Source organism: Nipponia nippon, unplaced genomic scaffold (assembly GCF_047370975.1).
Source record: "Nipponia nippon isolate SJK-2023a ecotype South Korea unplaced genomic scaffold, ASM4737097v1 scaffold_17, whole genome shotgun sequence".
Taxonomy (NCBI): Eukaryota; Metazoa; Chordata; class Aves; order Pelecaniformes; family Threskiornithidae; genus Nipponia; species Nipponia nippon.
In genome coordinates, this window is record NW_028262333.1 from 434233 (window position 1) to 461539 (window position 27307).

The 27307-nt window shown below is 47.2% G+C and overlaps 2 protein-coding genes across 3 annotated transcripts in view; both read right to left on the bottom strand.

Moving 5' to 3' along the window:
- SLC26A2 (solute carrier family 26 member 2) overlaps window positions 1-9977 on the bottom strand; it is a 28320-nt gene extending 18343 nt beyond the window's left edge. Inside the window, 3 exon segments of the mRNA XM_009472189.2 lie at window positions 1758-2585; window positions 4918-5571; window positions 7852-9977. Coding sequence (XP_009470464.2) covers window positions 1758-2585; window positions 4918-5571; window positions 7852-7971 — 1602 coding nt within the window. The 5' untranslated portion in view covers window positions 7972-9977.
- An 8012-nt stretch (window positions 9978-17989) lies between these two features.
- Window positions 17990-26977, bottom strand: LOC104019029 (E3 ubiquitin/ISG15 ligase TRIM25). Of its 2 annotated transcripts, XM_009472246.2 has the most exons (9): window positions 25766-26522; window positions 23266-23361; window positions 22458-22691; window positions 22321-22343; window positions 20998-21134; window positions 20505-20535; window positions 20240-20271; window positions 19391-19441; window positions 17990-19047 (listed from the first exon to the last, which is right to left on the bottom strand). In XM_009472246.2, exons 1-9 carry the CDS (start codon window positions 26384-26386, stop codon window positions 19001-19003), a joined length of 1272 nt encoding a protein of 423 aa, XP_009470521.2. In that variant the 5' UTR covers window positions 26387-26522; the 3' UTR covers window positions 17990-19000. The 2 variants fall into 2 exon arrangements, with proteins under 2 accessions (XP_009470521.2, XP_087610074.1); XM_087753948.1 differs by lacking the exon at window positions 20505-20535 and having other exon boundaries at window positions 25766-26977.
- Between the last annotated feature and the right edge of the window lie 330 nt (window positions 26978-27307).

Sequence of the window (27307 nt, forward strand, 5' to 3'; positions counted from 1 at the left end):
CCTGTCCATCTCCATTCCATGAAGTCCATGACAGAGCACGCATGAAGGGTCAATAAAACCTGCATTCACACATGAAGTCTGTGTGACATGGGCAAATTTGGACAGATGTTGGATAATCTATCTGGCCCTTTTCATTTTGGTGCCTGTGACTGTGTCTGCCTGGTATATAAAACTGGCTATAAGGGACTGTTTTCTGTTGAAACTCAAGAATTAAGGATGTTCCATATCTAATGCCCACAATTCTAAAGAGCTCCTAAGTATTAGGAAAACGAACAACTGACCTTAAGCATGAATCAGACTTCTAAACAGTCACCTCCGAGTAAAAATCATTCAAAAAAATTCAAGATAAAGAGGCAAACTTTCTTGGCACATAAATGCCAGCGTAGAAATGAGATAACCATGCCCCCATTGCCGGGCTACATGAGGCTCTCGGGAGACAACGACAAAGCCTTTAGAGGTGATCGGTGGTTAGAAGCTATTCATTAAGACCTTTTCATGCATGCTTAGATTTTATTTATCTATCTGTCTCAAATTCAGGGAGGTTACAAAATCACCAACCAATCACTCCACAGTAAAGACCAGAGCAAACAGTCTCCGTCAGTCATTCCTTAGAAAATATAAGGGTGTGATGATACGGAAAAGCAATGCCAGAACGAGGGACAAGAAATGAGTTGCCTCATATTATTCGGCTGGACAGGATGCCCAGACTACTTCAAAATCCCATCCCATCCCATCCATAAAGACAGGGTTGCAATAAAGACTTCAATGCTGATGATCAAAACTCAGAGGGGAACTGAGACACAGAAAGTTCAAGAGAGAAGAGAAAAAAGATGACCAACCATATGAAAACTCTTAGATTCACAGATTGGCCATAATCAAGTTAAGAACTGCCTTCATTTAGTACCACCTATTGAATCACTATACTAGGTAAATTTAAAGCATCAAACCAGACTGCATAGTAACCAGTGTGTTAAAAACAACTCTGCCTCTTTTATCTGAGTGCAGATATATTGCATAGACATACAGACCCACAGCCATTTTTTTCCCAGGCTTTGTTCCAGCTTGCTCCCTTTCCAAAACTAGTTCTTAGAAGCACTGGTCCCACTGTGCCCCTGTGCACCCAATGCGAAGTCCACAGCCTGGTGCACGCTGTGGAAGAGAAGGTGGTCCTCCCCCTCTTTAAAGAATTCTCCTCGGACCAGGGAACTCCTCACTGAAGGATTGCACTGGGCCAGTAGCACCTGGACATCTATCTCCCTGTAGTCCTTGCAGACCTCTTTGAGCGTGCGTATTCCTGCCGTGTCCAGAAACTGTACCGCACAACAGTCAATCACTATTGTGTGAAACCCCAGAGGTTCAGAGACAAAACCCATGGAGATGCTGGCTTGGTTGCCACCAGAATCCACCTCTTTCTCTCTAAGCATTTTTTTTGCTGCTTTTTTCTTTGCTGCCTTCACCCAGACTGGGTTGACCCCAGTTTGCTTGTACAGGGTGGATTTAAAGCACTCTTTGTTGATGTAATAGAGGGGTGCTTCGAAACGGAACACCACGATTCCTGGCTTGGTTTGCAAGTTCTTGTAAGCCGACAGGGACTCATACGTTTCAGACTCTGCCACCCAGCCAAGCAGTGGTGCCTCTGGTCTCTGAGTTCGGAAAATGACGCAGAGCATAGAGAAGCAAACGCCAACCAAAAGACCAATCTCAGTGCTGATGAGTGCTGAGGCTGCCATAGTAACTAGCCAGATCACCGTGTCCACTCTGCTCAAATGCCACATTTTTGGCAGGTCCTTGAACTTCCGCAGGGCCCCTCTGAGGTTTACAATGGTTATGACAGCGAGGACACATTTCTGAAGGGAATAAAATAAAGGTGCAATCACAAGGAGGACTAATAGGATTAGCAAACTAGTCACCACGCCAGACATTTGTGTCCTGCAGCCTGTGGACTCTTTGACAAGAGTCTTGGCAAGAGCTGCGCTTGTTGTGAAGCAATGGAAGAAAGAAGGAATGATGTTGCAGAAGCCAATGGCATACATTTCCTGGTTGGCCTTCACAGAGTAACCATGCTTCTTGGCAAACATCTCTGAGAGGGAGACGGTGATGGCAAAGCCAATAATAGCTATGGGGATAGCATCCAAAGCCACATTAGGAATCAGGTTCCAGTCTGGAGGGCGGGGTGGCAGAAACCCAGTTGGGATGTGTCCAGCAATGCTCGAGCCGTAAGTCTCTCTCAGCTTCCCAAAGTGAGATGCCAGAGTAGCTGCCACAATCACGACTAGTTCAACGGGTATTGGAGCCTTGAGCCTGGATTTAAAATGTTCATTAAGCTCTTTGGTTGGGATAAGTACAAGAAAGCACAAGAAGCTGGTGATGAGATCACAGATGTTGGTCTTGTGTATGTTTCTGAAGATATTTATCCACGTGGTTACGAGGGAGCCGATGCCACTGCTCCGTGGAATGTCTAGGCCCAGGAGATACTTGGCTTGTGAGGTTAGGATGGTAAAGGAGGCACCCGTGACAAATCCACTCAGCAATGAATCGGAGAGGTACACTGAGACAAAGCCTACTTGAAAGAAACCCATGGCCACCTGGAAGGAATCAACCACACACAACAAATTAGGATGCAAATCTTGCAGATGTCATCACTGTGGGACTCTGGAGGGAGGTGGAACAAAAAACCCACTGTGCATGGCCCTGGAGGACAAAGCATGGTCTGAGCATGGAGGAAACAGTCTGCAGAATTCAGCTGCTCCCGGTACGCCGCACTTAAATGAAATGCATTTCTAACACAGAGCAGGATTTCTTGGGGGTATTCGTACTCTGAACCTGCGTTTGTTGTTTGCTCACTGGTTCAGCTGCAACTCCTAGTTGCCCTAGCGGGCAAAGAAACCTAGGGAAAAAAAGCATTTGAAATACTGGCTACTTCTGCCATTTCCTTCTCAAGTTCTTATAATCTCTATGATCTCTGCAGGGATCCAAAACCTTTTTCGTTGTCTGTCTGTCTTACACTTCAGCTCACAACCTGTAATAAAAATGTAGCTTATGGCATAACAGCTGTCCCTTGCATTGCATAAAGTTCGGTGCATCTGATTCAGAAAGTATATGAGCTGCAAACTCTTGTGATGCAGATTACATAGAGATAATTTTTTAAAGTGCCTTGTCATTCATTTTTATTAATGCCAGCTGAATGGGCAAATCCTTGGTGCTCTCTCACAGGAATGACTGGTTTTATGGATACCTGCGCTACACATGTGTCTTCGCACCTGGTAAATGTTCCTTTCTCCCCATCAACCTTCATGCCAAATGGAGCATGGACCTTCTCACAGAAGTTTGCTAGGAACCTTTTAATTCCCTGAGCTGGACAACAGGGCTGCCTACACTGTTATCTGAAGACTGCAGGCCAGAACTTACAGGTATTAAACTTTAAGTAGTGTCAATCTGATACATCCTATTAGGTAGTTCAGGCAAAATAAAGAAGGCTAGGACCATGGCTGGAAACTTCGTAAGAACGGCAAAGCATTACTTAACAGAAGGCAGGTTTGGGAGCTGGACTGACGGGCCATTGGCTCAGAGCCAAGCTCTAAAAAAGGCTGCCTCACCACCTCAGTAATTAAGTCAATTCAAGGTTTTTCTAGCTGTAAAACATTAGCAATAATTGTCTTACCTAGTTATGCTGTAGGCAACTGGTGTAAGCAGGCTTGCTTTTTGCAATTTGATTGTAAAGTTTCTGATACAAAGAATATGTGATTTTGGTTGGAGCTTCCAATAAAAAAAATACCTGAGGGTGTGAAGACCTATTGGTTAGCAGGTAGAGAGCCAGCAAGTAGAATATGCCTAACATTCAGAGGGACTTAAGATAAAGTAACTGACCTCTTCATAGAAAGAAACTTAACTGTACTTGTACTTGCACTTGCAAAGAATATTAAGTGCAATTCGTAACTCCAAAACCACATCCATCCTACAGTGATGAAACACAAAATCCAGTGTACCTCAGGAATCCCAGAATATTTCTGAAATTACTCAACACTAACTTGCAGTACACGAAAAAGTCCCAGGTTGTGTCTAAAACCAGTGTTTTAGAGTATCACAGGTACGTTTCCTTTTCCGCTCCTCTACGGTTTGATTAGCTATCACCCTGGAGGTCACTGTAGGAACAAATGAATGTGAACTCACAAACTGAAATTCCACAGCTCTGCACTACTGTTAAAACTAAATCCATTCTGGTTAATGCATGACACTGTAAAAACAAAGATATCTGCTTTAATTTAAGCAAGCAGTGAATTCTAGGAAGTAAGTAGAGACAGAGTGGTAAAATATTGTTAAGTAATATATTTTAATATGGTAATAATTAAAAAGTTTTATTTCAAATATATTTTATCACCTCAGTAGCGTCCTTTTCATACAGTGGCATTGTTTTGGCTTTGAATAGGCAAACAGCAAAGTTTTATAAGCACAGTGACAAATAAAAAGAAACTGGAGATACTTTTACTGTCCAGATTATTTTTTGATAAAAGAAAAGGCAAGTGACTGAAGTCTGGAATTAAAAGCTGCCACACTACATTTTGGCCAAATGAAATTGAGGCCTAAGCTATAAGCCAGCAAAAAAAAAAGAAAAAAGCTTCAGGCCACAGTGAGGAAGGTGGTGAGCAGATTGTGTGAGAGCAGCAGGTGGTTACGTGCAGGTCCTTACAGTCCCCAACAGAGTAGCCATGCAAGCACGAGATGCTATTAAAAAAAAGGAGAGGACACAGAAGAGTTTCTTGCACCATAGTAACTGGAGACCTCCAGTCCTCCCTGTGTCCGCTCCCCTGGGATGTGGATTGAGGAGACGTGCAAGCCCAGCAGGCTGTTCGTGTGGACAATCACAAGGAAGAATTAAAACTGTTTCAACAGAATACCTGTTTGTCCACCTCCTCTTACCTGATAAACTCCAGCTATGAAGGTCATGGTGGCTCCCACTGTAATTGCATAGCAGCTTTTATCACAGAGCAGCTCCTGCGATGTCCGATTCACAGGCGAAATGGTGGCGTTAACGTACGCTGCTGTATCTGTGAGGACAGTGAGCGCAGCTGGCTCTAAGTCATAGCCAGCTCTCTGTAATTCACGATCCACCACTTGTCCCACCATCAGGCAAATCACACCGAAGATGCCAACTGAGATGTGGCGGGAGGTTCCAAATATGAAATAAATAATGCTAGCAAAAAAGGATGTATAAAGGCCATAAATAGGCTCCTGCCCAGCCAAAAGAGAATAGGCAATTGACTGTGGGACTAGCAAGACCCCCACAATCACACCAGACATTATGTCTCCCAGTAGGTACTCTCTTAGCTTGTATTTAGGAAGCCACTGCAAGACAGGAAAGAAACTGAAAACATAGTCTTTAACTTTGGCTGGAGTGCAGCTGCAAGTTTTCTTTGCTTGCTTAACCACCAGAGCCTTCATGCTCCTCTTCTTCTCTTGGGGCTCCAAGAACATTCTGTGATGGAAACTGTGTTTAGCACCATCTCCTTCTGGCATTTCAGTCACTGAACGGCCGTTGTTGAATTCTGCCATTGCTGCCATCTCGAGAACTCCCTAAAAACACAAAGGAGGACCATTTTCATTAAACGATAAATGAATGTGCTACATGAGACTTTTTAATGGAGTCAATACAGTATTTCTGAAAAGCAAGGGCTAAAAGTCTTAACTAAGCACAGAGAAAGCAATTTCCAAGCAAACTTGGAAAGAGCCTCCCCATTATGTCCCTGTTAAGCAAGGAATCACCCTCCCTAGGAGGGAAGGTGATATTCTATAGAATAAACCCGCTGCTGGCAATGTTGTGAAATGGAAAAGAATGCAGCAGCACTGTCTCTTGGGGAGGCTTCCTTGATAAAATCGCTATCTGCAGCCTGTTCCACCGTGCAAAGATAGACACAGGGTTTATTGTAGTCCAACAGTCACTTCAATTCAGTTGCTGAAAATTAACTACAATGAGTATCTCTCTAATGTTGCACAGCTTGGTCTAAATCTCATTTATATTTTTTTTTTAAATGCAGTGATTACACCCGCCAAATATTGTAAAGATTTTTTACCTAAGAAGGTGCAATCTTTACACAGTGGCTTTATTTCAGCCAATGACACATTGCAAGGAATGCTCTTCACACTTTTTAAGAGCTGGTTTTCAAGTAAATTACACCTGATCAAAACAATACGCACAAGTGGAAAACATATTAATGGACACAATGTAAGGTAGGCAGAGCACTTCTGCCAGAACACTTGAACTAGTACAGGCTGCCTGCAAACAGTAAAACAAGGTGATTATATCAAAGCACATGTAATACTGGAAACATATTGCCTGAATGTGAAAGAGCAAAGTCTTGCTGAGACAAGCCCTAATGAAACTTGACAATACCAGCAGCAATTGCCGGCATTCATACAGCACTCCCGCTTTCCAGAGAACATCCAGAATCCTCCAGAACACTCTCTTTTAGCCGCAATACCTGCTACTACTAGTACGCTGAAGTTGTTAAATTTAAGCCAGAAACCCATTCGCCTGGTGCTACAGCGGAGTCAAGGCCAGAGACAGCAGCAGAACCCTGAAAAAATCTAACTCTCAGGCTTCCCCTTCGAACGCTGCCTTGAAGTCCTGGTGTGCTAATAACAACATACCCCTTACGTGCTAATTACACCTCTGTGCAGTGCAAACATCAACAAAACTAATGTTCTCTGTAATGCTTATGACTGAATTAATTACCAGATCAGTATTGGAGCTAGCCGTGCTGAGGATGCCACTGAAAAGTCCGTCTCAAAATTTATTCACTTAATCAACATTTCACAAGTAGCTATAAAACATTCACTGCTACTATCACTTCAGGATGAGTCTCTCAAAAACACGTGAGGGAGAAGTGAGAGAAGTGAATTCAAGTGTGGTGCTTAAACTACCCGTTTCCCCTGCAGTCAGCCCACTACAGGGCCCCGATCCTAGAGCTGGGCAGAAAGGAAATGCCTTCTTTTAGACCTCGGCCTAGCTGGCTGGAGCGCACGATTTCCATTCTTCCATTCCAGGTTTGACACTGTCATGTGTAGGTATCCAAAGTGCCGTGCGTCAGCCCTATATGATGGTTTACACACAGCCATGCCTCCGGCAGTCTGCTAGCTCAGACAGAGATGAACTGCCTCAGACAGAGATGAACACCAACCCAAGTACCTACTGCCTTAAAACAGCCTAAGAAATAATCCTAACCATATCAAAGGAGCCCACGTGAGAGCAGAGGCAGCTACAATACTTCGTGTTTAGACTGGCTTCTCTTTCTAGATAAAAATATTCAGATATTTCTAGAAAAGCCTTCCAAATTCGAAAGCAGTTCAATCTAAGTAATCCAACCCTTCCACCTTACACCGTAGCATACTTCCCCCTAGAGCTGCCAAGCTACAGCATGCAGAGGGCTATCTAAAGTCAACACACAGGACAGATGCCAACAGATAGCCAACAGAAAATACCAGAGGCAGGGGTTTGCATTTTATCTTCTGCTCCACACCAGGACTCCTAAAAAGTGTTTTCATTCACTACAGACACAGAAACAGTGAGTCTCTCTCTGGTGGGTACGCTCCTGCGTCCTTTCAAATAACCGAACACAGCTCACTCTTTGCTAGCCTGCCACTGAAAGGGAGCTGTGTTTCTAACAGAGACCTCCCTGGCTCCGAAACCGCGAATAGCATGATGGCATCAGCAGGGGTGGATTTTCTGCCTAAGACGGGGGACGTACACCTTCCTGTTATCATACCTATACAACTCACGCTCTGTCACATGCCGGGGCAGACTAAACAGCATTGCCAGGTCTCATGCTCTGTGTGAGACACTTTACTAATACCTACCTCTCGTTCTCCACGCCTACCAGGTGTTTTTAGCAAGGTATCAATGCTTTTCTTCAGCTCCTGCCCTGTTCCACACTCCCATACCTCCAACTCTATGCCTAATCCATCTGAACCACGCATGGGGTCTGCAGGGTGGCCTGCAAACCAGAAAGATGAAATAGCTCTAAGCACAGCTGGGGAGAACACGCCTCTTTGTGGCTGCTGTTCTGAGCACAGGCAGAGGAGCTGCTTAGGGAAAGTCACACTCCAAAAAAAAGGAAAAAATGAAGCTTTAATGCACTGCTAGGTTAGGTGAGACCTAAGTGGAAAATTCCATAGTTTGAACTCAAGTCCTATTTCTGGTATCTATGTCCTTCTTTCGGTCCTGGTCCTTATAACTGGAGAACCGAGAGTTCTGGATCCAAAGATTAGTCCACCCAGAACTTTAATACATATATATGTTTAGGGCTAAATTTTCAAATGTATTTGTCTCCATATTTGCTCTTGTTATACATAGTCAATCACTTAGTAGACTGGAAGGAAAGAGAAGAAAGCTTCAGTTTTGCCTACCTGCCTTCTTGATTATTCCAAACTTCTGTTTTACAGTAATTATGCATGGCCAGGAGGCTGTATCACATACCTATATACACCTTATAATGACAAACTTCCCTTGGTTAATGCCTTCCAGTTCAGTATCTTTATTGTGTTTTAGAATAATTATAGGTTCAGAAGAGCCGTATGAAGAATTAGGATCTTTACGATGAGGAAAGGTGCACTGCAAGAAGGAACATACTCAAGATTACATAGTGATCATGCTTGGAGGAGAACCCATCCCTACCTTCCAGATATCTAATCTCACCCACCTGTACAGTATTTCAAAGTCCACTCAGGGATTATTTATAGCGCTTACCAAAAAAAGCGAATACTACATAGCGAGAATTACATGAATATAGCGTACAAAAGCACGTGTCTGCAGTACTCTGCATAAGCACATTCTGCAGCTGTATTTGCTCAAGCAGTTTTATTCATTTCACAAGCACAGAGTTGCAAATCAAGAAGCTTTTCACCCAAAGCTCAGCAAATCAATACTGTAAAAGCTGGGGGAAAAAATTCACCCCCAGCCTACCTTTTATGTGTAGCAAATTACTTTAATGAATTTGTTTTCTGAGATTTTAGTAATGAAAATCCTTCTGATCATCCTCTCCCTCATCCAGGACTTGCAGACAGCTCACGCAAACCTGGGAGTTTTTCTTAGCGTGCCAGGGAACTCCCAACACGAAACCCAGATAGTTCAATTTAGTTCTGCGCAGTGCAGTAAAACATCTGCATAGCAGACGGTACCCGGGTTTTTAGGTTGTGTCTAGACAGTAGAGAAATGTTCCAAGTAAAAATCTTTTTGGCTACTAAACTCTGGGCATATACTGGATCTTTGTGTTGACCTGCATGACAGCTTTCTCTATGTGGCATGAAAGGGGCCTTTCATCACACAGTCACTGCCTCTCATGATGTCAGGACACTAGGAAATGACACAATTTCCAAAACTCATTTCACCCTTTTCTGCCTGAAAGCATTGCTCTGTATTATTTTTGTAACCGTTTAGCCCAAGCTTGCCTAGTAAAACTGCATTTTGTTCTTAAAAAAAAAAACCAACAAACAAACAACAAACAAAAAAACCCACTCTCTGGTTCACTATACTGAAAGATATTCTGTATATTTAACTTGGAAAGGAAGCTACTGTGCTTTTTGTTTTCAAAGCAGCTATTTACATACAACTTAATTTGTATGCCTCAAATTCACTTTTATCAGCTCCTTTTGGCCTGAACAAGATCTTCAGGCGGTGTCTGATTGCCACGTAGCTTTACTTAAGATACAAAGAAAAAGACTACAACAGAGAACTGAGGACATTTCCAGTATCTCTCTGTTATCAAGTGACTGTTGTAAAATAAAGATATGGGGAGGTGCTGCATTCTTGAGATCTGATGACTTTTGCAGACTGTTTCTGGATCCCATCTGGGCCTTTCTTACTGATCCCATGACACAGCAGAGGTAAGCTAGCATCTGCCTAGCATCCGTCTTTGGGGAAACACTACCTGCAGCACAGGACCTTGCTGGTCCGACTTCACTTCTCTGTCGCAGATCACAGTCACCTTGACAGTAAGAGAATAATGGATGGTGAAGCTCACTCACTCGCTGAAATAACGTACTACAAGCTTAAACTTAAGATGCGAGCATTTAAGAGTAGAAACTAAAAAGTGTTCTTCCTATGACACCGAGCTCGGTTTTCTAGATTATTTTTCTAGATTTCATGTGAATGAGTTTTCACTGTATGTGATCACTACCCACCCTGATGTACCCACTTGCTAGACATAAGTAGTTGCACGCACTTAAAAACTAATGCATAAACACATAATCTAAAGAGACATAAACAATTTTTGCAGAGATGTAAAGGATGTAAGCTCCCAACTGAACCAGAGTTGGGCTACTACCTCTGGGTCCTTGGAAAATCTCACCCTAAGAGTATAAAAGCAAAGCATATCACAACATTTTGATAACTAAATCTTTGCCCTGACTCTTGTTGAACAACAGCCTTTTCTAAATAATCTCTTAACTGTTGTGGAGCAACAAGGAAATTCAATATTGCCATGATAACACCGAGATAGGCACTGGAATAGCACTGTGTGTACCTTGGAAGAAAATTCAGATTTTTGACAAAATCCTCAACATCCTCCAACAAAACATTCAAGCTACAAACATTTATTTCAACAAGAGACTTAAAATCATATGAATACCGAAATCTTACTAAGAACTGTAAAACGACACACCACATTTACCACGTTTAAGGATCCCATTTGGGAACAGAGCTACCTTACTTTCAGCACAGTAATCACCAGTCATTAACTCAAGCGGGAAAACCGGCAAACCCGGAGAATAAAGAATAATTGAGTGAAATATTCCATCTCCTCCTCCTCCTCCAAATGTCAGCTCTCCCGAGCACAGCAGCAGCAAAGCTGCCCACTGGCCTCGCACAGCCCCCAGCCTCTTCGGGCAAGGTCCCGCAGAAGCCAGCAGCCGCGCTTGCAGCCAGCCCTTCCAGGAAAGCTGGCTCACCTCCGAGAAAGCAACTGTACCTCGAGTGTGACGGCTACACCGCCCTGCCCTGCCTGAAGCGGGTCCCTCTTGAAGACAGCCGGCTGCGGCCCCACGCAGTACTCCAGCGGCTCCCATCCGAACCGGATTTGCTACGGAGAGTTTGCTAAGCGGTATTTTCAGCAAGTCACTTCCACGTTAGGACCCTCCTCCCCCCTACCGTCAGCGAGCGACGGCAGGACACGGCGGGGCCGTGGGGGGCCGTGCGAGGGGGACGCGCGGCCCCGGGCGCCTCCTCGGGCAGCGGCCGCCCGCCCCGGCCCGCAGCAGCCCCCGGCGAGCAGCGGGGCTGTGCAGAGACCCCGCCGGCGCCGAAGGCACGGCCGCGCTCAGGGCTTGCACGTCAAAAATTGGTCTTTCAAAACATTAAAATCTGCAAGAAGAACACACAGCAATGAGAAAGCCACACACTTTCCATACTCCAGAGACTGGGGATTTCTGCCGAGAGCCCGTACGCCGCTGTGGAAGCCGACCCACGCCCAAGCTCCCAGGACAGCGAAAGGGCAGTTACAGCGCTTCCACCTCAACACCCAGGTTCATCCTCTCGGTCTCAACACCGCTCCCCTCGCACCCAGCCCCTCCGGCGGGAAGACGCCCCCACCTCAGCAGCGAGCCCGGCCCCCCCGGCTTTCGTTTTCTATTTTCCCCCTCTCGTTCCGAGGCGCCGCCTTGCGAGCCGTCCCGCGGAGCGGGGCCGGGAGCAGCAGCCCCCGCGGCGGGCCCACGGGAGACCCCGCTGCCGGCCCGCGCCCCGCCGCCCGTTCCCCCGCCCCCGAGGCCCGCCCGCCTCCCCCCACAGCGCCGCTGAGGCGCCCACTCACCGCGGGGCCGCCGGCCGCTCCGGGCAGACCGCGGGCGGGCGGGACCCGTCAACCGACCGACCTCTGCGCCTGCGGGCGGCCCGGCCCTGCGCCTCGCCCCCGCCTGCCTCCCCGCGAGGGGGCCGGGAGCGGCGGGCAGGGGAGGGGAGGGGAGGGGAGGGCAGAGCCGCCCCCGCCGCGCCCCTCGGCGCAGCGCGGAGCCCGCCCACCGCCGACCGGGGAGGGCTGGGCCCGGCCGCCCCAGAGGGCCGCGGCGGTGCCGGGCGGCGGCCCAGCGCGGTGGGCCTAAGCGGGCCTCACCTGGCCTGGCCCGCCCCGCCCCGCCCCGCCGGGCCGCCTGCGCCAGCCCCCCGCCCCGGAGCTTCGGGGTTTACTTTCTAATGAATTCCAAGTGTGTTCTGAATTATGAGCGGCCTGAAAAGGCTGGTGCAGAGAGTGACTCACTTGTTCTGCTCCTTACCCCAGAAAAACAACCACCCTGAAACGAAAAACAAACCAGGGGAACTCTAGTGAACCCACCTTTCAGTTAATGAAGTCGCACTCACGCTTTTCAGTTGAAAGATTAATTATGTGTTGGTAACTTGAGGTAAAGTGACCTTAAACTTCACATGGCTGTCACAGATAAAGATACCCGAGCAATTTCTGACAGAGAAAGTGGCCTCGGTTTGCTTTGGGGTACAACTAGTATTCATACAAAATAGTCTTTTGAAATCCCTCAGTGTCCAGATGTCCAGATCTGTCTGGGAGGTGCTTCCAACTGGGAAGGACAGAGGATCTTTGACAATGTTGGTATTGAAAAATACCATTTTTTTGTTCAGCACTCTTTCTTTTATCTCCGGACTGGAGCTTCAAGGTTGGAGGGGCCATACCCAGCCCCGTCTGCCTTACCCTCATCGTTTGCACAGAAAAGCAGACATTCCCTGAAATCAAACATTGCCTAATACTTGCATTTCCAGCGCAACCTCGAGCTGCCAAAAAGCCCATCAACACGTGGCCGGAGAAAGTGAGACCAACTTCAAGCCTGCAGAATCCATGCTGCTGTCTTTTGGTCTTAGGCAAATGCTATAAATCTCGCTGTAGAAATACAGAATATTTCCAATAGTAAACATTTACCCTCTCCACAAGGTTTTACCTAGACGCGATGGTAACTAGAACCTGCAAGTTGCAAAGGAAATAGAAGGGGTCCCTCCCTCTCCCCTGGCTACCCGCCGTCAAAAGCATCAGTGGCTCTGACTTCCCAGTCCTCTTAGGGACTTCCACAGGATCTTTAATTAAGTTTGAAGTATATGGTGACTACAAGAGCGAATCCTTGTGAGGAGTGACATCTGTGACTAAAGCATTAAGAGGAGCCTTTTGTGTAGGGACTCTGCAGAAACCTAATAAGAAAGCACAAAACCAAGCTACAGGCGTTACAGCATTTTCGTTGTTGTTCTAGAGGCATTGGCTGTGGAACAACTTGCATCACCAAATGCATCATGTCTTCATGGAAGAAACAGGGAAATAATAACTTCTTGGAGCACAAATAAAGAATGTGATATTAGAAAAGTTCCTAAGCATTATTTTTTTTTCTGAATCACTGCTATTATTAGTGGTTTTTTTCTTTTTACTGTACACTGGTTTTCTAAAAAGTGGGGGAAAAAATCCAAGTAAATATTTAAGATAAGTAAATCATTTAACCTTCAACTGCTTTCCTCTTCTCAAGGTATATTAACTTTTATGGTTAATATGTTTCTGTGCTAAGGGAACCTTTGGTGTTGGAGAAATGTGCCCCTGGGCTCCTCACGCTCCAGGATCTCCTGCCAAGGAATGGTGAGCTGAGGCTTGCTGACACAAACGCTGGCATATGCCACCTGCCCGTCCCACTCAGTCTGCCTGTCAACCCACTGCCTCCGGTTCCCCAGATTGCCCCATCATCTTTCTATCAAATCTCCAGAGACCTGTTTCTCAGACACAAAATAATCTTGAAAAACACTCCATTTTGTTCCAGCGGGCACATGCTCCTGGGCAGCCCTGCGCCGCAGCCAGGGAAGCCCTCCCACCTTGCTTCTTGCCCGGCAGCGCTCGTACAGCCCCGCTGCGCCCTGGTCCCCTTGGCAAAGAGCTCTATCGGCTGCATGAGACGGTGTTATCGTCCCTCTCTGCTCCATCAATAAAATCCCTATGCAATGGCTCTCCCTGGTTCTTCTCAGTCCTCTCCAGGCTGCCAGCTCTGCTTTAGCACTCAGCAGATAAAGGCACCCTCTGATTCCCCCCAGCTCTCGGCTGGTTTATTCCACCTGGCTCCCAGCCTTGTGTAAGGAGCCTCCTGCGCTCAGTCGTGTCCTGCTACTACCTCCCTGCCCACTGCCTCGGTCCTGCCAGCTGTACAGCTCCCTGGCAGGACGGGTGGGCTAGGATGAAAGCAGCTAAAAACATGTGTAGTCTTCTCTCCTTGTCCTTCCTTCCCTGTACAACACGCCATCCACTGAGATTCGGGCCTGCATTTGCAAAACGTTGCATGAAGTTTGGAGGTGGAGAAGATGGGCACCGCCTAGCTTGCTGCCCAGAGAATGAGATCTGTCTGCGTATCTGTAGAGAACTGCTAATGTAAAACAACAAGATGTCTCAAACAGCCTGGTGCTAAAACCACAATGCAGAGCGACGGTCGCTAGCACCCAGGACCGGGCAGTACCCTGGAGTGAGGGTGAGGGAGGGAGTCCTGTGGAGACAGGGCGGCCTTGCCTCGGCCCCATTCCCCGTGGTCTGTGAAGCGTCTTATTCCCCCCCACCCCCCTACTGCCTGGGGGACAGTCCTGGTATCACTCCTCTTGGTTTTGACTGGTCGCTGATGTAATTTTCCAATTAGCAAAACTACTAACCACTTGTGCCTTGGGAAAGGAATTTGGGAGGGAGCTGAAAGATAACAAACTGTGGAAAACTAACGGCTCTGTCCTTGAAGAAGAGCTAACAAGCCGACAAAAGTGAACATCTTGGCACCGAAGACTGGACAGTGGCCAGAGAAGATAAAACTGCAGAAAGTGGGTGAAAGGTAAACGTGGCGAGGGGAGATCACGACCACCGACTCAATTCAGGACCGAAAAGACTTGCCCCCCCCCACCTGAAAGGAGCACGCCTGCTAATTTACATAGCAAGCGAGGCTAATTTAAATACAGTAAACCAATAGTGTACGAAATGTTAATCACCAACCGATAAGTGTAAATTTAGGCGGGTTTATACTAATCATGTAGCCTGATAAATGTGCTGTAGTTTGTGTGTGGTGTGTGCTCGTGTGTGTACCGGTACTCGTGTTTACGTTCGTGCTCATGCTCGTGCGTGCGTGATTTGTGGAATTATTCTCACCGAGCACCCTGCGCAGAATTAACATCTCTATAAGAATCTTCTTCTTCCCTCACCGAATACCCTTGTTGGCAGGACCAACGCTGGATCCAGGACTGGTGATTTTTTCTCTCTCTCTTTCTCTCTCTCTCTCTCTCTTTGTTTCACTTTTCCTAAGGTGATTAAGTTGTTAAAGTTGTTAAATTGAAGTCAAGTACTGCATGGCCTACCTTGATTTTCTGTAAAACTGCATAGCTGGGCTGAATATAACTGTGAGAGGGTTGGCGGGTATCGAATATTTGTACTCAATATTTGTCTCTATAGAAGCTTTCTATTAAAGCTGGTGTTTGTGTACGGACCTTGAGTGTTGACCCACCTTAATCTACACCGAGAGGATTTGCGAATCTTTGTCACTCCTCCCCCCTCCTCCCCAGGTGGGACGTGACAGTATCGCAGCTCGTACAAACCTGCCTCCCCATGCAGGCAGCTTGTCTGGCCGCCCAGACAAATGTTAATAGCGTAAAGGAAAACAGGGACAAAACAGAAGTAACGTTAAGCCACCCTGAGATTCTTGAACTTGAGCTTTCGGGGGGAGCAATCAGGGGCCTTAGGACAACCTTCCTCGAGACCTCCCGCGGCTTCCAGCGTGCAAAATCAAAGCGGTACCCCTGGGGTTTGGTGTCGAACCGGCTGGTCCTAGAAGGCCCTTGTGCCAGGCACATGAAGGTCCAGATGCGGCATGTCTGGCTTACCTAGAAATTCCATCAGACTAAGTAACAGAAAGAGGCCTGTCCTAGCTTTTGAAATGCATTTTATTTATGCATTTGATTATAAATTCAGCCACATCGTGCAATGCTTGGCAAAAGTGAAAAAAGAGCCATAAAATCAGCTACTTTACTCTCCTCCCCTCTAAAGGTTTCCATCAAGGATGAGAAAAATGCCAAGTAAAAATGAAGTGGGTGGAGGGAAAAGAGCATAATAAATAATGAAAGATGCGATGAATCAGGGTCCTTAGGTAATCAAAATACTTAAGCCATAAAGATATCAACAAGCAATAAGCTCTGTCCATATCTCAGGACTACGTATCTCACAATTATATTGCTATCAAGAAAGTGTTCTGCTCAAATATCTGTGCAGAATTGCTACACTCTCAGTGTATGCCACGGTCCAATATTGTCTCCTAGAGTCAAAAACTAATTATGTGTTAATATTTTCAGAGTGTTGTTGTGGGCTAGAAGGCTGAGTTAAATAAGTGCTGGACTCCGGTGTATTTTCTTACATTGCTTTAATCTAGTCTTTCACCTCTTTTTGCTTCCTCAAGGCTAATGCATGGCATACTAAAAATAGGACAAGTCTCAAATTCAGAGGAGTCTATCTTTGCTAATACTATAGCAGACAAATGTATGGGGGAGGTAAACTGCACCATCAGCTTAGTATCTAGCTCAGAAAATCTACCTCCTAGATACTAATTTTCATCCAAAAGCTTTGTGAGCCTGCAGCAGTATTAAAAATTATATTTTTTCCAGTCTACTTGAAAGGAAATCCTTTGCTTTTGCCATATAGCAGCAATTATGAAGTCCTTATCTCCTGAATCACATGAATTTTGCTTACAATAGAGTCACCTTCTTCTGCTCCATTTTGGCAAGTGTTTACATCAGCCACAAATTCGAGTCCAATAAGCCTAGCAGTGAAGAGCTACGTGCACTTTTCCCTCCAAATTAGACGCTAGGCAAGTTCCATCCAGACAATTACTGTCTTGGTCAACAAGTCCCATTGGTCCCGGGTTTTAGTTATCCTAGGTACTTTAATCTTAGTGCGATAATGTATTAATTATCTGTGATCAATGCTTCAAAGGCAGCGTTACAACTGTCTAGTGAGGGCTGCAGAACTCTTCCTTGAAGCACGAATGGCTTGTACCCAGCCTGCTGCAGGCATACTCGCTTCTCAGCGGCCCCCAGCCCTTCTGAAAGCCTCTTGTGAATGTGACTCCGTTCGTGAGAACTGGGAGGACCCCTCTGGGAACGGGTCACAGACAATTCTGGCAGGGGCTCAGAGGCTCAGGGAGCTGACAGCTGGCATTGGAGGAAAAGGCAAGTCGGTACCTCATCCTCCCTGGGGAAAGAAAATATCATCATGGCTTCTCCAAGACTGTCAGAAATGTTGTTAAAAAAATGAGAATTGCTTGCAGGCAAGGGGGTAGCCATGTACCCAGAAACATGCTGGTGGGGGCAGCTGCCGGGGAGCGCAGCAGTTGTGCAGCACCCTGCTGCCAGGTGCCCTTTCCCTCTGCTGGCGAGGGGGAGAGCGGTGCTCTGGAGGCACGGGAATACGTTTGTAACACGGGTTTCGCTGCGGAAATGCTAACCTGTTGTTTCAGAAGGGGCTACAGAGGTGCTGACATTTCGTCAGCGTAGGATGCGCTGTAAGATGGGGGGGGGAGGGAGTGACTTACTTAAAAAACCGTGCTTGAATAGCTCTCTCGCTCTCTGTAGTGATTTGCAGCAGTGCAGGAACTTGCTGTCTGCAGCAGTGGCACTGAACTGCATTGGCTGGTCACGGCTCCTTCACCCGGGGCGACAGCAATAACTACCTGGCAGCCAGAGAGAAGCCCAGGTAATAAAAGTGCCAAAGGACAGACTCATTTCTTTTGCCTCACTTGAGTGGCTGAGAGCAGCTGTCCTTCGTGTCTCGCTGGCTTCGAGCAGTAGGGAATATTTGCAAAGTCACCTTGAGCTACTGCTGAGCTCCCAAAATTTGGCCACGCACTTTCTGTTATGCTGACAATTGATGTGTGCAGCAGAGCAAGGGCTGCGGATCCATTACAGCTTGGTGAGTCCGTTTAAACCATGAAGGGAGACGTTCCTCTAAATCCAAGATGGATTTTGCTGAGTTTATTGGCTTTGATCCCTGCAATTAGGTATATGTTGATTATCATAAGTGACAGAATAGAGTTGTAGCCATGAATCCTAATTTATATAGAAGCACCCAGAACTTTAGCCTTTATTTCTTAAAAATGTTTTTGTTCGCAACCCTGCTTTGCGGTAGAATATTTTTATCATTTGGAGAAGAAACACCCAGGTTGTGAACCTACGTGTTGGATCTGAACCACAGCAAGACACAGAGCAGCCTACAGGAACAAAGAGTAAGCGTATCTGCCTGGCAGGGCCCGTGAAATCCCTTTGTGGAGTTGACATGTGCAATAATGGCTACATCTGGAAAGCACAGCATGTGCTTGATCATTAAAGAACATCTGTACACATGGACATGTGGCCAGTAAAGCGTCTTTGTACACCGCTGATCGTGGTATTTTGCATGACTCTCCGAGCACTCTGTAGGAGAAGTGTTAAAGCGTGGCTTAGAGGCTGACTAAGCTGGTTTCATACAAAGACAGTTAATTCTTTGCTACAAAGATCACTTGTGTTAAATATGATAATCCAAATCTGTGGCATGGTCCTGAACAGCCTTCTACTGCAGCCATCCACAAATGATGCTCTCCACAATTAATTCCTGGTGATGGTATGGTATCAGCCAGCCTTGCTTAGCTGTATGTATAGCCATTTGTTTTGTTACCCAACCACATAACGACAACATAGTCACCACAGTTAATAATACACAAGTATCATGAGCACCATGAGATGATATAGTCCACAGTTTGGAAGCCAGCAGCAGCTGGAGATTTTCTTCGGTTCGTGTTCACTTCTTTTCTAAATTGGCATATGCTACAGCATTGCTTTTAATAGCAGGTGTGCAGGGGAAGTCAAGGCACTTGGCAGGTCCCTGTTACTAAAGGACATTTTTGACAATGTTTAACTTTCTCTCCATCTCAGTTCTGACTTCGTTTTTCATCTCTCCCTTACTTCTGGGCATATGTGGACCATACCCTTTGTTCACATCTGCCACTTGAAGCGCGCTGATCTTTTCCGTTGGTTTAGTGCTGTAGCAATAGACAAGATAGAAAAGCTTCACTTACTGTAATAATAAAATAATGTTTTATTGCTATGCTAATAACATATTTGACAAGTTGCTTCCAAGTACAGCTTTGCATTGCCTCAGAAAAAAATATTCCTTCTCCCTCCCCTGTTTTGAGTAACTGTCTGGTTCTGTATAGAACACAGACATTAATATGTCTGTAGGAGACTGAGCTCACAAGACAAATGAATGGCCACATACACTGAATTAAAAATATACCTCTAGATTTGAGGCTGGCATTATGTTAAATGAACGCAACTGTATTGTTAAGCTGCGCTGTGTGATTAAAACTCCATTTAATCGCTTACCTGCACTGCATGCCTCTTGTGCTCTCCATCCATCATCACCTACGTGAGTTACTGAAAAAAGAAAACAGGATTTTTTTCTGGTTTTTCAAATGCACCTGGTAAAACAAATATGTTTGCATTTAGGGCAAGACTACATTGTCCTCAACCCCCGCATTGAACAGCTGTTCTCAAACACATCCCTTCCGAAGTAAAATTTTACCATTAAGCTGTTGCTAAGAAATGCTCATCAGAAGAGAATATTTTTCCCCTCCAAAAATTAAAAAGTGATAAAGAAAGTAGGGTTTTATTTTCAATTTATAATTAAGAAAAACTTGTTTGCAAACTGAACTTTAGTTGCAGCAATTAAAAATCAAATAACTTCTAAATAAGTCTTCAAAAAAGCTTGTAGAAAAGATGCACCACTGTACCTAGCAGAAATCTATTTGAGCATTGGACTACTGCTATCTGAAGAGAAATACTGTTTGCAGATTTAGTATCTCCTGCAGCATTCGGATTTCTCTGGGAATCCTTTCAGGCACTGGGTTTGCTCCAGCTCCTGCTCAGTTGGTGGGAAGCCCTCCACGGCCTTGCCTTGGAGCAGGCTCAGACTTCACTCCGTACTGAAGCAAACCCAGTCTCTCCCTCAGGCCAAAGAGAAATGGTTTCTCCAGTGAGTTCCCGGAGATTTCTGCCCACTGCAGTTTGAGAACGGTGCCCTGAGGCTGCCCTCCTGCTCGTCTCCCCTCTGGCAAGGAGAGGAGAGGCATGCAACAAAAAGCTGTTCACATTTTTAGGTGAGAGATTTTCTCTGCAAGACTCGCAGCCCCAGGCCAGAGTCCTGAGGAATAACTAGTGTTTTTGAACACTTACAGTTTGAAGAGGTACCAGTATCTGAAGCCCCGCTGTAAAGAAACAGTGTTGAATGTTAGTGTCTCGTAAAACACGAATCACATCTTCTTAATAACAAACTAAGAGACGTGAATAGCTCTGGCCCCCTCTTTTGAGATAAAGGACAGCCTTCTAGACTCTGCTTGGCTCTCCTTGAAAGCAAAGCAGAGGAGCACAGGACACACAGTCCTTAAATGAACAACTGTTGGAGAAATTTGCAGGGAACATTTGTAAGTAAAGGATTTACCTGCTCCACTTAATTTGGTTGGTGAGTTCACCTAAGAAAGATGGAGAAGAATATTTTACAGAGCTGGCAACGCATTCAAGTTTGGGACTTGGTACTGTGCCCCTGGATCTCATGGATGGGGATAAACTCGGTGGAGATGGGGGTGGGCAAATGAAGAGGACGTTTCTCGAAAGCGTGATTGAGCATCCAAAGACTTGGGAGGTAGGTGGGAGCAGGAGACCACATCAGATGGAGGAGAATCTGGCCTTACACTGGTTAGGAGCAGACCTCTTCCTTGTTATCCGCAGAAACAGTCTTTCTGCCCCCATCGCCCTCCTCTCTCCAACACCCCAAGATCCCATCCAAATCCTCATCAGCCCCTCAAGGCCCCACACACGCCGTATAAAGGAGCCAGCATTCGGTGGCCATCAGCCTGCTCACTGAACCCCACGGCTTGCTGTTTTCTGCTCGGGGTCAGGCGTGCGTGGCCGGCGGGTCGGGGCAGATCACTCACTGTGCACGTCTTGCAGCAGCGAGCCCAGGCGACTCACGAAGTCCCGCGTCAGGCGTCGGTAGTGGTCGATCCTGGCCTGATCCAGCTGCACTACCACCACGTCCATCCCGCTGACGCCGAAATTCTGACTCTCAATCCTAGGGTGCAGGCAGTCATTTCAGCAAGGAAAGCTATTTAGCTTTAGAAAGTTAACAAACTCCTGTGTTTGGAAGGACTCTACAAAGAGGGGGGTGCTTTGGCAACATGAAGTATCAGGTGAACAGCTCTCTGATAAGGTTAAGTGAGTTGCAGCTGTTATATATTGCTACTTATCTGGCAATGCTTTTTGCTTACCAAACCTGGATGGGAACACTGAAATGTTGAAAATGAGACAGGGGGAGGCGTTTTGCTAATACCCTTGTGCGAACAGTGCTTTGGCCTGCTGCAGGCAGACTTTTACTGTTCTAGCACAACCGCCGTCATGATAGAAAGAAAATGCCAAACATATTAAATGGTGTCCAGGCTTCTGGAACACGACTTTGATCTCACAGGCTAGATTTTGACTTGCAGCACAGCTGTGAGTAATGGACTGTGCTGTTGCCAGCACAGCCCCTGGGTACACGGCGATTCAAAGTTATCCTTACAATCCAAGTTTGAACTCAGCTTTAATTTGTACAAGTTACAGAGGTGACATCTTAAAATCCAGCTAGATATTTGAGCTAGCCCTTCATGCGGCTGGGGAGTTTAGTGCTGCAGCAAAATCTCTTGTGGATCTGTAACTTACCGTTGGTGTGGTTTTGCCCCATTGAATTACAGCTGATACCCAGGCATCAATTAGGAAATAATAAGTTATAAATTAAATGTATCACTTGCAAGAGAAGGGATAGTAGATTTGTCTAGCTATTAAGCTTGTCCACAAGCAGAAGCCAAAATCAGTGGGAAATGAGCCAGTTACCTCTGCAGCCAAAGGCTGTTTGCTGGGACTTACGTGCAGGAGTGTCACCAATATGCATCCAAGAGAGTATTGCTGTAAACTGAACCCTATGGGCTTCATCTCTGATAAAAACGTTTTTTTGGTAATAAAAGCCAGTGGTTTTCATCAGAATCCAGCAACCATGTAGCTGCCAAGGAAACTGAAATTTAGAGGGACCACTGGAATGGCAGGCAGATCTCTCTCCATCCTCGTTAATGGTGCGGACGTGGTGCCCTCTGGCTCGGCTGGAACAGGGAGCAGCTTTGCAGCGTAGGGTGCCGGCACAGAGGGGCACAGGCAGTGGGGTTTGATCCCAGTTATCAACACCATATTTTTTCAAAGAAGAAAAAGTGTTTTCAGGTAGAACGTACCTGTCCATGGCCAGTTTAAATTCCTACAAATAGGATTGCCAAAAAAAAAGGAAAAAAATTGTTAGTGTAATTTCCAGAAAGGGTGGCTGGCTGAGAAACGGGCGTATTCATGAACCAGACAGAATACCGCTGCTTACTTTGAAGAAGATGAAAGTATCTGGTTGCTCTCTCATCTTCTGCAAAGACTGAAGATGCTGTGCAGCCTCATCTCTCCTCTCTTCCGTTTCCTTCTGCGCTTTGGTAATGTCTGCCAGTTGTTTTTTCTCATTGGATTGAATGTCACTCAGGATCTTCTTCTCTTTCTGAATCAGCTCTGTCTTCATCTCTTCAAACAGCTTTTGCAGCTGAGAAGTCACTGTTTTTGTATTGGTCTAAATGAACAGATAAGAAAATGGTGCGCTGGCTCAGGAACCCAACACCAGCTTAGTGTCTCTGTTCATTAATTAGGATTGTATCTATCCTTTGCACTGGCTTTAGAAGGAAGTGGACAACAAGCATTCGCTTAGAATATCTGATTAAACAGAGGGTTATGAAAATTATTGTGCCATAGTAACAAAATCAGATAAAATTCGGCTAGCAATGTGAGAGCTGTATCAGTACACACTGAAAATCCCACTTGTAGGCTCAAATTGTTCTTCTTTTATTTAACAGATGATAGAAAACTTTAAAAATATGTAATGATATGTACAATCTGTGGTCTGCCAGTCCTGCAACCTGGTCTGTGCAACCACAATAAACGGTGGAGTCTCCCAGCTGGTTCCTCCTGTGGAGCTATGCTGGGAGGCTGTGCGACAGCTTGGCTTCTGGCAGTTTCTTACACCAGTGTTTTCCCTGCTTTGCACTATACCTCTTTCTAGTCATCTGCTTCTAAGAGTATAGTTGCCATAATTTCTTAGAAATTGTGGAGGAAAGATGCTCTGAATTAGCGACAATCTGGGTACCAACCTTGAGCTGATTCTCGCTTTTCTGAAGTTTTTCTAGGGCGGTAGCTAAAGCACTTTTACGTTCCTGCAGCCATGTCACGATGTCCGAGAGTTCACCCTAGCAGAAGGAAAGACAGCATTGAACTTCATAGCATGAAAGCAGCACGGGTAGCTTTAAACCAGACTGGCAGTTTGTGGAGCTGGTGAAATGGCACGGGCGCCTTATACCTGCCCGCTTTCACCAGTGAGTTCTATGATAAACTGCGTTCACGTGCCTCCTCATGAAGATAGGGCATAGCGGAAAATTGATATGATCTTGAAATCTTTCAAGTCAATGTTTAATTTTTATATATGTGTAACTTTGTATGTGGTAGGTTAATAAACAACTTTCCCTTTGAATAAGTAAATTTCACTTTAAATGAATAAATCTCACTGTATCCATTAAAGGTCTGTTCCTGCCAGAATCTTCACATGTGCCTAATGTGATCCAAATCCTTAGTTTTCACATCTGTCAGCAGCTGTGGGATCTGAGGTAATAAGCAACCATCTTTTCCGAAGAGCAGCGAAACAGCGGTATTTACTCACCCAGCTGTTTATTTTAACGGCTACCACGATCATTGAGTGCGGTTATACTGCACGATAACACATTTCAGAGGGGACATTAAACCTCGTTCTTCAGGGATTAGACAGGGTCTGAATGGTTCTGGTTGCTCCTGGCTGCCTCCAGTGGTGTTTTCACACCTCGAGCACCCATGAATGGCCACGGCAGACACAGCTGCCAGATTCCCATTTCTTTAATAAAAATGATGCCAGAAAGCTTAGGTTTTCCATGAGATAGTTGTCACAGCTGGAAAGTTTTAATTTTTGAAAAATTAAGAGAGAAATAATCGAATGTGACTAAGGTTCCTTGCACCAAAACCCTTTTATAATTCCTCCTGAAGAGCTGCATTCCTGATTTCCCTGGCTATCCTGGGGAGTTTAAAAAACACCCAAGAGGAGTATGCAGCTGAGATCTCAGCTTAGCCATGGAGGTGGCTCCCTCACAGACAGGGCAGTGTTGCTCCTTTATCAGCTCCAGGGATGAAGGAAATGGTGACTTTCCTACACAGCCCGCTTCTGTTCGGCAGCCCTGAATTTTTTATATGTAACTTGGGGGAGAAAGTTAGTTTGCGATATGTATAACTGCAAAGGATGCTTCCTGCTAATTCCCGAGGAGGCTGTGACCTGTCCTGAGGTCCAGAGCGAGCTAGGCGTTTCCTGCCCATGCACTGGGTTGCTGCAGGCTGTTTTTCTTGGGCTCTAAACTGAGCCCAGAAATTTCAAATGCAAGCCAGTGAGTGAGCATAGCAAATGCATTTTATCCCCTCCGTCTCAGCTGATTCTGGAGCATATCAAGGACGGCAGATGGGCTCAAAGGCAGGGACATGGAGGCTCCATGTCTCTGTGCCCACTGGGACGCTGCCTCGGCAAAACTTAGGGCAGAGGGAGGAGGGAGCCAGAGGGAAGGGCCTTCAGTGGGAAAACCTGGTTCCCAACCCAAAGTTCAGCAGTGGTGGGGTCCCCAAGGCTCTGTGGAGGAAAAGACTTCTTAATCCCTGTGGGAATACTTCTTAATCCCAGCCAGGAATACACTTGTCAGTGGCAGTCTGCAGTTGCCTGGGGCTGCATAGGATGGGCATCCGCTTCAGTGGCAAGGGACAGCGGAGCCCTGCGCCTGCCTCTCGCTTGCTCTCCCACACGTCCACGTCAACACACACTACAGTATTTACCCACCTGTGTCCCGGCCAGCCCCAAACACCTTTCTCTGCTCTCCTCCCTCTGCTTAGCCTGCCAGGTTGCTTTGGCAACACAAAGGAGGAAATGAAAAGCAAATTCCAGCACAACATACCAGTCCCCGCTGGGGCGGACATGAAATCCCCCGAGCTGCTGCCTGCCTGCCCTCGCCCTCCATCCCCATTCCCTGAGCTGCTGCCTGCCTGCCCTCACCCCCATCCCCATTCCCTGAGCTGCTGCCTGCCTGCCCTCGCCCCCCATCCCCATTCCCTGAGCTGCTGCCTGCCTGCCCTCACCCCCATCCCCATTCCCTGAGCTGCTGCCTGCCTGCCCTCACCCCCATCCCCATTCCCTGAGCTGCTGCCTGCCTGCCCTCGCCCCCCATCCCCATTCCCTGAGCTGCTGCCTGCCTGCCCTCGCCCCCCATCCCCATTCCCTGAGCTGCTGCCTGCCTGCCCTCGCCCCCCCTCCCCCTTCCCTGAGCTGCTGCCTGCCTGCCCTCGCCCCCCATCCCCATTCCCTGAGCTGCTGCCTGCCTGCCCTCGCCCCCCATCCCCATTCCCTGAGCTGCTGCCTGCCTGCCCTCGCCCCCCATCCCCATTCCCTGAGCTGCTGCCTGCCTGCTCTCGCCCCCCATCCCCATTCCCCGGTGAAAGCTTTACCACCCCTCTTGCGGCTTCCCCCCTTCCTCCAGATCAGGAGTTTGGAGCAAACCCTGCAGGGGCTGTGGGGAGAGGAGAGCCCCTTACCAGCTGTTTGTCATGTGCCTCCTTCAGCGTGATGATGCTGTGGCCCTTGTGGCATCCCGCAATAGAGCAGAGCACACAGATGTACTGCCCCTCATCCTGGCAGTAGCACTCCAGCAGCCTGCCGTGCTCCAGGCACATCCTCTCCTCCACCACGCTGCCTGTGCCCACCTCCACCAGGACGTGCTCCTGCTGGGAAGCCTTGGCATTGTGTTTGTTCAGATGGGCCTGGCACAAAGACGCGTTGCAGATCAGGCAGGTTTTCACTGCTGGCTCGGGCCAACCCAGGCAGAAGTCACAGGGAACTGCCTCCTTCTTCCCCTCTGCAGAGCCCTTGCCCTGTTGTCCTTTGGAAGTGGTGGCCAGAAATGCCTCCACGATGCTGCACAGCTGGAAATTCTTCTGCAGCTCCAGGATGGGCCCCAGCTGGAGCTTGCACATGGGGCAGGAGTAAGGGGCCTTGGATTGCTGCTGGGCACCGAGCGCCTTCTGGATGCACTGCTTGCAGAAGCTGTGACCGCAGCTCAGCGACACTGGGTTCCTGTACACGCACAGGCAGATGGGACAGCTGAGTTCATCCTCCAGGCTGGCAGCCCCTCCAGATTCTTCCTTAGCTTTTGCCATGGCTGCAGAAATGGCGTGTTAGCCAGTCGGCGAGAAATGAAACTAAAAGGACTTCCTTGGCACTGTGCCCCGGTTGGAGACCCAGCCCAGAGGCTGCAAGTCCTTCCTCTCCGCCCCGTGACAGGCCGGCAGAGATATGCTCCCCATCTTGGGCTCCACCCGCAAACAGCTCTTGTAAACCACGGCAGCCACTTTTAGACGCTTGCCCTCAGTAGCTGCGTGGTCTCAGGCAGCATCGTTCCGTCTGTGAGCCCCCAGCAGGCTGGTGGGAGCAGGGGGTGCTGGGGAGGCACTCGCATGCAGGGCACGAGATAGACAATTCTCCTACAGCCCTCTGCTCTCCCAGAAAAATCCTCAATCCCATGCCAGGGGCAGCAAATCAGAGATAAACCATGGGTGAGAAGAGTAGGAGCCTGGCTGGGGTAAGCCAGGAATTCCCTCTGCTTTGTCTGGTTCTTCTCCACAACAGTTACAGATGCTTCCCTAAGGGTAAAACGGGGAGAACCCAGGGGAAAGTTTTACTGGGATTTGTTGAGGCTGGTCTCCTACCTGCAGCCAGCTGACAGGGAAACGGGGGCTGGTAAAGGCTCCTGGAAAGGCACTCTAGGATAGGAACATCCCTGTACTGTGTCACGAGCCTCGCTTACCTCGCTTTGCACCCGTACCACCTGGGACCAGGCAGAACAGCAGCCACTGCAGGTGCGTTTGGGAGAATCAACTCTGCCTGCATGGTTTTCCATATCATTTTGGTGTATAGAATGCAAAAGACAAAACACAGCCACTTTCTTCTAAGACTGAACAAGGATTTCTTTTAGCATATGCAAAACTGTAGTGTCCCTCAAGGTCCTTCACTGTCCCCTCCGGGGTGGAGAGCTCCTGCCTGGACATCTTCTTGCAAATACCATGGCTCTGCCTGAAGGC

Bases quoted from the DNA above. Each gene is read 5' to 3' on its own strand.
- LOC104019029 (XM_009472246.2), bottom strand. From the start codon at position 26,386: ATGGCAAAAGCTAAGGAAGAATCTGGAGGGGCTGCCAGCCTGGAGGAT. The intron at 22,344-22,457 runs GTAAGCAGCGGT...TCCTATTTGTAG, and splicing joins ATACTTTCATCTTCTTCAAA to GAATTTAAACTGGCCATGGA. The intron at 19,442-20,239 runs GTAAGTGTTCAA...TTCTTTTTTCAG, and splicing joins TACTGGTACCTCTTCAAACT to TAACTCACGTAGGTGATGAT.